The following is a 10000-nucleotide window of genomic DNA, read 5'->3' as shown; positions in this document are numbered from 1 at the left end:
ATGTGTCTACACCTACGGTCCTCACATTTTCTTTTAACCTCAGTGGTATTGTTCCCAATGCCCCTACCACTATGGGTATCACCTTTTTTGTTACTCCCCACATCTTTCGAACTTCTCTCGCAAGGTCTTGATATTTTTCTACTTTCTCATCTTCTTTTGCTCTCACCCTTCCATCTTCCGGGATTGCCACATCTATGTTTTGGCAGTTCTTCTTACTTTTGTCAATGATTAATAAATCCGGTCTCCTAGACTCGATCTCGTGGTCTGTCTGTACACTAAAGTCCCACAGCATCTTGTAATCCTCATTTTCAAGTACACTGCCCGGGACATGGTCATACCACCTCTCACTTCGCTCAAACCCATATTTTTCTGACAGGTCCCAGTGAACTGCCCTAGCTACATTGTCATGCCTCTTTTGTAGTCCTTCTGCGCCAGTTTCGGGCACCCACTTACAATGTGGCTGATGGTCTCATTGTTTTGTTTACACATTCTACATTTAGGATCACCTTGTGCTGCAATAATAATAGACTCCATTTTTCTTTTAAGCTTTCCTTCTTATTTATTATTGTTATTATTATTATTATTATTATTATTATTATTATTATTGTACAAATACTTTTTTAAAAGCAATCAAGTGTTCTTTAATAATTATTACATGTAATTATTTCTTTATGTAATTACATGTAATTTAAGTAATAATTACTCACATTCTAATAAGATTGAGGTATTCCCATGTTTTTTCCAGTAAGTCATCAAAGTTCCACTTGTGATGTGCTGATAAGGGAACTGCATGTGGAATTTTGTAGATTAAGTCTAATTCTTCAATCGATATTTGATCAATTTTGTTCAGGATGTAGATGCAAGGAATATAAACTCTGCAATAAAACCCAAAATGTTACAAATCTAGTCTCTAAAAAAGGTTGGGCCAATTCATAAATACAGTTTTGTAATTTGCTATTTTTAAGGAAAGGTAAAGAATCTGATCCCACCAACGTGTCAGTCGACAATTGCATAGCAAACACATCTGGGCCTTACTGAACTATTGATCAGAAATACAGTACTAAACGTACCTCTTCCAAACTGAAGGGAAATGTCTTTGAAGAAAGACACAGAGAAAGATCCTTGTATTTTACAACTTGTCTTTGACAAGAATTATAGTAATATTATTACTACAATCACATTATTCTTTATTGCTATGTATGAAAATATATCACTTCATACATGTAGGTGAAGCAGAGTAGAACTGAGTTAATTCTGGGTTGTTATAAATCACTAAATAACTAATACTCCAAATAAATCACTTCATAGTTTAAGCAGAGTGGAAGTGAGGTAATTCTGGAATGTTAGAAAGAACTGCATGGGAGGCTACCCTTATAGGACAGATTTAGATTGGCATTTTCTTGTAAGAACCGAGATACTTTGGACAGAAAACCCAAGCTTGTGAAATCCCAATTTCAAGATCCACAGAAAAGAATTTTTGATTGACTGTAGTACTTGCCTGTTCCCTTCAATTACATCAATAAGGTCATCTGCAGTGGCATCATATCTCAGGGTAATATCTGCATTGGCAATGCGATATTCACTCAAGATGGACCTCACAGAATCAATGTCCAACTCTGATTGATTACACTAAAGAAAAACAGTTTTTAATGTTATGACTTGTCTAACTTACACTGTGACATCATAATATATTGTGTTACTACATTATATCATTATTCTCTAGTCCAAGCCATAATAATTATTCATTCACAGTTTGAAGCAGACAGCACAAGACCATTTCCAACTACCATACTTGTGACGTAATACCACCCACACACCACACATTGCAAGGCAATTTCATGTCTTCAGCATAATAGTAATAATAATAATATTATTATTATTATTATTATTACTATTATTATTATTATTTTATTTTTTTATTATTATTATAATTATGAATAATTATTATAATTATAGTAATAAATAAATAAAGTTCAGAAGTTCAGAGACAATATCTAGCTTAGACATGATTGGAAAATCCCTGACACTCCATCTACTAGTGTGTGCAGAGATTGGTTCAATGTTGATCACTCTTAGTCTATGGTTTGCAGACGTGATGGTTTTATCATCTCGAAACTGAAATGTTGAATATGGTCTGTCACGATGTGGAAGTAGAACCTGTCCTTCAAGAGATCACAAGAGAAGTATTCAATCAAGCCCTGATGCTTGCTTAGACATCCAGGCCCGCAGCTTCTCTGAAAGGCAAAGACCTGTGTTCTTTGATGTTCGGGTAGGTATGTCATATAAATGCAGAATCTTTTATGGACCTTGCTCCAAAGCAAAGATATTGGCAACATGAGAATGAAAAGAGACATGTACATGTATGCCAGGCAAGCTATGGAAGTTGAAGAAGCCACCATTGAGAGTGTGAGCAATAACCTGTGTACAAAACATGCCTAAAACCACCAGACTCCAGGACTTGGCTTTTGAAAACCCAGTATTATTATTCAGCCTTATCCACTGAATAGAGACAAATCCAAATATTAATTCTGAGCCAACACCATGCTATCACAATGACCTGATTTTGAGACTAGCTCATCAATATTATCATAAAAGCAAGTACACGTACATCAACGTTCACATACAGGTACGTACTGTGGTCTGCAGATTGATTCCACCTTTTTCCTTCTTTTTAAATGATATATTTGGTGGTTCCTTGTTGAGTCTGATAAAAAAAATAACACAGGGCATGCTTTTAGCCAGTATTAGTAACAATGTATATGTTTACATTTTATTTCCAAATCAATTATTGAAGAAAATATTTGATTCTTAAATCACTAAGCAATAACATGGTACAAAAACGTCAGACTCAAATATTAACATTATACTGATGCTCACTCACCTGTACATGAAATGATAGAAAAAGGCAGCATAATAAAAATAGTGCTCTCTCATCTCAATCAACTATTACCTTATGCCAAAACCTTCTAACTCATATTCAATCAGTCGCTTGTGCCCCAGGGGTTTGAGAACATCAAGAACAATAAAGATCAAACCGCAAGTCCTTGCAACTGTTTAAGTCAGAAAGCAAAAGAATGAAATTGAATGGAATGTTAAGAATGACTTGTCTGTATTTTACTTCTAGAGTATGTTTTGGCTGGTACATAATGATCAAGGTTGTTGTCCATTTTGCTACCAATAGTTTTTAACGTACTGCACACATTTCTTGGCAGAAATGTGTCAGCTGAGAGTACTGCACCTACCGTACAGTGTATATCCAGGATGGTGTAGTTGTTTTTCTAACTACATGTACCATATTAACTGGATAACTCAATGTCTTGCTTATCCAGTCAAGCTCTCAATCAACTTTATGCCTGCAGACTATTTTAATTACTGCTTTACATTTATAAAGTTAAGGTTTATTGTACAGTAAGGGATCCATAGGATGGATGGTGCTACATTTAAAAGTATCAGTAGGCGCACTTCAAGTCCTGCTCTCAACCTCAAATGTTTGTCAGTCTTAAACTCAACTACAATTCAATTTTCAAATGCAGAGATCACACAGTGGTGAGAGCACTCGCCTCCCACCAATGATTGTTTGATTCCCAGATTTGGCATCATATAATTTATCCTCTCCTTGCAGCATTACCTAACAAGTTAGGAAACTAGCAAAACTGTTTGTTGACCTATGCTGTAAAAACTTAAAGCCTGCTCAGGAAGATGCTAATGTTTCAAACAAGCAATAATCATGAAGTACACGCTGTGGAAGCATGCCACCGTTTGGCCATCTACACTGTACTAAGGAAAGGAAAGGGAACTTTTAAAACTAAGTGTCTAGTCTTCTACTAGCACTGGAGCACTACTTGGAGACTTGAAATCTACAATTAGCACAAATCAAATCAAATGTTGGTTTTTGAGGAGAGGGAAAAACCAGTCTGAGAGTACCTGGAGAAAAACCTCTCGGTGCAGAGTAGAGAACAGACAAACTCAACCCACATAATTATGAAACTATACGGTCAGAAATTTATAATCTACTGAACTTCACAAGTTGTACCTGCAATAACCTGCCGTCCTCTTCCTTTACCGTCCTTGGCACCCTCAATGATTCCTGGCAAATCAAGTAGTTGTATTTTGGCTCCTTTGTATCGGATCACTCCAGGCACTGTGGTGAGAGTAGTGAACTCATATGCCGCTACTTCAGAGTATACACCGGCAAGATTTGTCAATAGAGTTGACTTTCCAACAGATGGAAATCCTGGAAGATAGAATTCAGAGTGATCCTCCCACTTAACGGGACAATTAAAGCAATTCTATTTAATTTTATTGTCAACTGCAAAATTTGGATGACCTCAACAGGATTCAAACAATTGACCTCAGTCTGTAATGCCAGTGCAATGCTCTTAGACTACCAACTGAGATATGAAGCCACTCAGTTGGGAGCAGGTCAATCGACCATCTTAAGATACTGACAAAGCTTAACATAAACTTAATAATTTAATTTGTTGATCCATAAAACTATTGTTGACAGAACCATGTGTAGCCACCTGCATAGAGACTGCATAGAGCCAAGTACTTGAATGTTAAACATAGCGAATGAGTTATTTCAGTATTCATCATGACAATCATACATGTCCAGGTGCAGATCCAGGGGAGGTGAAATGGGTGAATTTCCCCCCCCCCCCCCCCCCTTTTTTCTGAGCCCCCCTTCTTGCACAGACCTCAAACACCTCCACCAGGATTTGGTTCTATTACATTATTACAAAAATTCACCCCCCATTTCAAAATCCTGGATCCGCGCCTGCATGTTGTACACATTTTGACATTATAATTACATGTATGCCAAAACAAGTAAATTTGTTGAATATAACCCATTGACTCCCGGGGGTTCCCCATTGACGAGTAAAATCGTCTGGCTTTAGACAGAGTAAAATCGTCTGGCTTTAGACAGAGTAAAATTGTCTGGCGTTATACAGAGTAAAATACTAAGTCTGGCCGGTTTAGGCTGGCTTGGGTGTTAAAGGGTTAAACTAAAAAATTTGTTGAGTGTCACTAGTTTTGAGCACATGCATTACAAAGACTGTTTCTGCAATACTTGTGGTTGGGAGAAATAGACACAAATGCTTTCTTTGTGGTTAGATTTTCTATTCCCTGGAAGCACAGGTCTCGTTTCTTTTGCATTTGCTGGCTTTATGAGTACAGTAAAAGAGACCTCTGCCATGGGTCAAAACTCACTGTGTTGAGCATGCGTGGCAGTAACTTAGAGACTGAATCATCACGTGATACTTCACATGTTGTACAGACTCAATGAACAACAGAGGAATTACTGTAAGGGAATGCGCAAGACACAGGGGCTCAAGTCACAGTCAGCAAACATAATCTTGGAACATGCATTTTGAACAGTGCCATTCAAGGGGAAGGACGGCGGTTGGATCAAGGCGAGTTTCGACCTGTGACAGAGGTTTCTTTTCCCATGCTCGTCAGTAAAGCGAATGCAAAAGAAAGGACACCTCTGCCCAAAGAGAAGATTTTGCATATTCTTGTGACATGACTTGATCAAGTACAGGAAATGAACAGAAAAATTAATAATTTTCATCTTGGTTTTCAAATTGATGGCCAACAGGTTGAACAGAGGAAAATTGAGAAAAAGATCCTAAACATTATAATCCAGTGTGGAAAAGCCTGCGTCGAGATGGAAGTGAGTTGAATTTATACTGGTTGATTAATTAAAGAATTATTTTTGCAACCGATGACAGACATCCTTTTATTCAATGTTCTTCTGTCTAAAATGTCCTTCACTCACCAACAAAACCAATTCTAGCATCACCAGTCTTGGCAACATCAAAACCTACAACAAAAAGTTGAGGCACTCACTAGACCTGGGAGACCTGTTTACTATAATAATTTGTTAATTAACTAATTTACACTACTTTCGACATGGTTCTGTTTACTCAAGGGTGTCACCTTAAAGCACAAGCTAATGGCATAATTATAATCAGATAAAAATATAATATTATTGTTTGCTGTGGTTCAAAGAATAGCAGCAAACTATTGTTTTCACGGTTCGCCTTAAATGGTAGGAGTTGCTACGGTGTTTGTGTTTTGTTCATTGATGATGTATTTCACCAGAGGTTGCTATGGTAGTGATCATGTCAGTCCATGTCACCTTGTTTAAATGGTTTTGACATTAATTTAACCCCTTACTCCCTCAAGGTTTGTTCATGCCTGTATCTGCATTCAGGAGGGACCACGTTTCCCCCAGAAAGAGGGGGTTTTTCCTGGTGGGCAACAGGCGCGATTTTCTCGAGATCATACATTTTCTTTTGTGACAGTATTTCAATAAACAGAACTGTCGTCATGGCCTTAGCAGCGAGGGCACCTCAGGTTGGACCGCTTCTAATCGCATGCCAGCAGTCAGCTTCCTATTTACCCAGAATACAGTTGTCTGAGTCATTGAGTTATTTGTATGCAGGGAATAGGAGAAACTATTATCTTATATTATAAGGCAAGCTATTCTCAGGCTAAATGGAGCACTCTGATTGGCTAATTTTGGGTCGCGATTTTGCAGTAAGGACCATTACGATGAGAATGGTCTGTTTCCGTATTATTTCTCTCTCCAAGGAAACTCAAGTTGAGAGAAACAAAAAGAGGTTTTAAAAAGCGGATCACAACAATACTATAATAATTATTATAGCAAGCAGAAGATGAAGATTACAAACCTTCACCAAGTAGAGAATTTTCCAGTCACTCAAAGAAACAATGCCATCCAATAAACAACTGACTAATCTCACTTGATCGGGACTGTACTGAGGAATATTGGCCCGCGGTCATTTCTGTAAGGACCGAGCGTGTACTGCCATGACCTCGGGCCAATTTTCTTCACTACAGCCCTCATGCTTGGTTAGTAACAGGTTAACAGTTGGGTTCATAATTATTAGCATAGTAAGTAGACCTTAAGTATATACTTGAGCCTTACTTCAGATGTGAACTGGTTTAATTTCACCTCAAGTAGCCTTACATGTACTTTGTGGCCATGGTATCGCATTTCCTTCAAAGAAGCCAAAGTGCACTCTCAAGTCTAGCTCAAACCATCCTTATGAGCTATCAAAACATATTACAGAAACGTACGTCGATCAAACACGTTTGCTGCATTACTTGATTGACATCCCGATTACTTTGAAAGCATACTTTGAATTCTGATATGAATACTCATCACAGTAAGTACATGTAAACACAAAGGCACCCCAAGCTCAGTGTAAGCATGACCGACAAAAATATAAGGATTTGTATGGGAATCCCGATAAAAAGCTTAAGAAGATAATAATTATTATATGAAAAAATTCTCAATTAAAAAGCCTAACCTTATTGCCAACCTGGGTAACTTCCTTCCTGTGTGGTTATTTTCCAAAATAAATGCTCGGGGGCCACCAAATAGGCTCAGTTCATTATCAATGTTCAGTCGAAGCCGTGGCCACTGTTGTGTGGAAGCGTACATTTCGAAAGCTGTTGTCCTGCAATATTACTGCCTGAGGTCGCTCAAAGGACTGCTATTGCGTTGATGGTGGGTTGAGATGAAAGTTCAATCTTTGCCAATTGATTGTGATGTGGAATTGTGACCGTGGGAACAATTTTTTATCTAGGAATATTTGACTCAAATTGGTGGCACCTGAGAATTCATTTTCCAGCCTTGGGATTTTATTATAACCGTTGACAACCACGAAATTGAGAAATGGCTCAAATTATCTTCTTAACCTTTTTATCGGGATTCTCATACAAATCCTTATAAATTATTTTTGTCGGCCTTGCTCACACTGAGCTTGGAGCGCCTGTGGTAAACATGGATGATCTCAAGCGTACTTGAGCTCTGGTCATACTTAAGATATGCTAATACTCCGTTAGTATGAACCCAACTATTATTTGCAGTTAACTGAATAAGCAGAGTTAGGTAAACTACCGTATTTACCCGTGTATAAGTCGACCTTTTATGGCCTCAAAAGAAGCTCCAAAAATCGCCCTCGACTTATACACGGGTCAAAGATTTTGAGCCAAGTTCCAGCTAAGTAATTTATTCAAAATTAACATAATAATGTTGTCTTGGGCATAATGAACGCAGTGGACAAAAGCCGACAAAAGACTTCAAAATGAATGACAAAAGACTTCAAAATGAATGTAAGCAATTCCAGTTGAAATGAAAAAGGATTTGTCCAAATCTAAATGTTGAAGATACTCACAAGCACAAATATGAAGTAGAAAATGGAAATTTTCGTTTTCCAAAGGCGGAAAGCTCTAAAAGGCATTTCCGTTTCTTCAAATAAACGTGATCGTTCAACGGCTTAGTAACCTGGCACAATACCTCGTGTTTGCGTGCAAGCATTGTCACTCGTGTTGCGTGAAAATGCTGGTTGGTAATGATTGTTTTTTATTCTTTATACAAACCTGGCTGATTTTTATGCTTTTGCAAACTTCGTATTGTTTGGTTTATGAGTTTTGTTTTGTTTGTCATGTGAGAAATTATAAGTCAAGGAACAATTAAACCTTGCACATTTTCGCATCGTTCGCAAGTTATTTTCAAAGATTGACTCCTGCTTCTGTGATGTTGTGCTTATCCTCTAAAGCCCTTTATTGTTGAACAACGAGACAGCTAGGTTAGTTTGAGGTTTACATGTTCGATTTTCTGAGAACTTTTTCGAAACTCAAGGACAAAATGCCTGCATATACAACAACTGCTGAACCACAAAACTATTAAGCGCTTGAGGCCCTGATATTTTTGTGTATCCACATTTCCAGAAATCGAAGAATACAAGATTAGTGTCCCAGTAACATTTAACAAAGAAATTAAGAAAATGCTTTTTTTGCCATCAAAAATGGGGGGTCGACTTATGCACGGGTAAATACGGTAACAATAAACCAAGTTTTCTAAGAAAACTGTACATTCATCCTGCTGCCATCACCAGTACAACATACCTCAACCAAATAGGGTTAACATCTACCATATGACAGTTTATTGAGAAAAGATGATGACATTTCATAACCATCTAACTGATAGTCAACAATGAAGTGTAAGAAACACTGCTATGCTTGGTCACAGAACTGATATAACATGAATTTTGATGAGGATAATACAACTCTGCCCCATTGTTACAACTGGCTGTCCAGCTGTGATCAGGAATCATACACAGACCATACAGCAGTGGCACCTTACAACTGTATATAAATATAGCAATATTTCTTGTTTACATACATGTATATTGATGACACATTTCTTTTGATATTCAAGTTTGCCGACCACAGAACAAAAAAAGTCATTGTTTCAAAAGCCAATTAGGTTCTGGTTGGCATATTAATAACAATGGGTGACGTCACAAGAAACATCGCTATTGGAATGATCTCATCTACCTGTGCCCTCCCAGAAAGGGTCATTCTCAGTTAGCAGGGCCAGAATTGCCCAATTATTATATGCTGAGAACTAAGAAAATTCACAATTCCAGCCATTCCAATTCCTCAATGGGAAGTCAAGGAGCCGGAATCTAGGCAAAGGATGAAGGACTGGGGAGAGAGAAAGGCATTTGTAATTTTCTCCTCAGACATACATGTAGATTGTACCCAAACAGAGCCCTGTATTCTGTAGTTTGGCCTACACGAAGCCTAAACTTGGTAGATGTCCAAGATTGAATTTCTAACCTTCCCCTTGAACTCCTCCTCCTCCTTTTGGTGTAATTAGTTCCCTTCGCAGCTTGGCCAGTCGTGCTTTCAGTAATCCAAGATGATGAGCTGTTGCCTTGTTTTTCTGTGTTCTCGCCATCTGCGTTCAACAAAATAGGTAAACTTTGTCCATCCAAATAAATTAGGCTTCAAAATAAAGTATGACAGACAGACTTGGAGTGTAATGTGAAGTGCTAATTTTTGTACCCCATATGAACCATGTGAGCGTTAGCCCTACTAATTGAAATGGGCGCACAAAAGGACAGAGAAAAACTCTGACCAGGGTGCTGCTCTACCGACTGAGCTACAAGGTCAGACGTTT

At 37.9% G+C, this 10000-nt stretch overlaps 1 protein-coding gene across 2 annotated transcripts in view; it reads right to left on the bottom strand.

The window, feature by feature from the left end:
- Positions 1-10000, bottom strand: part of LOC137987759 (developmentally-regulated GTP-binding protein 1-like) — a 15695-nt gene that overhangs the window by 5043 nt on the left and 652 nt on the right. For both annotated transcript variants that reach the window (XM_068833831.1, XM_068833832.1), the window contains exons 2-8: positions 9658-9778; positions 5780-5824; positions 4034-4234; positions 2951-3050; positions 2635-2704; positions 1499-1629; positions 708-875 (exon numbers count right to left, since the gene is read on the bottom strand). In XM_068833831.1, the coding sequence (XP_068689932.1) occupies positions 708-875; positions 1499-1629; positions 2635-2704; positions 2951-3050; positions 4034-4234; positions 5780-5824; positions 9658-9778 (836 nt within the window). The remainder of the gene's footprint in view (positions 1-707; positions 876-1498; positions 1630-2634; positions 2705-2950; positions 3051-4033; positions 4235-5779; positions 5825-9657; positions 9779-10000) is intronic.

This window comes from Montipora foliosa, unplaced genomic scaffold, assembly GCF_036669935.1.
Source record: "Montipora foliosa isolate CH-2021 unplaced genomic scaffold, ASM3666993v2 scaffold_388, whole genome shotgun sequence".
NCBI lineage: Eukaryota > Metazoa > Cnidaria > Anthozoa > Scleractinia > Acroporidae > Montipora > Montipora foliosa.
The sequence above is the reverse complement of the archived record's forward strand: the minus strand, read 5'-3'. Positions and strand labels throughout refer to the sequence as shown.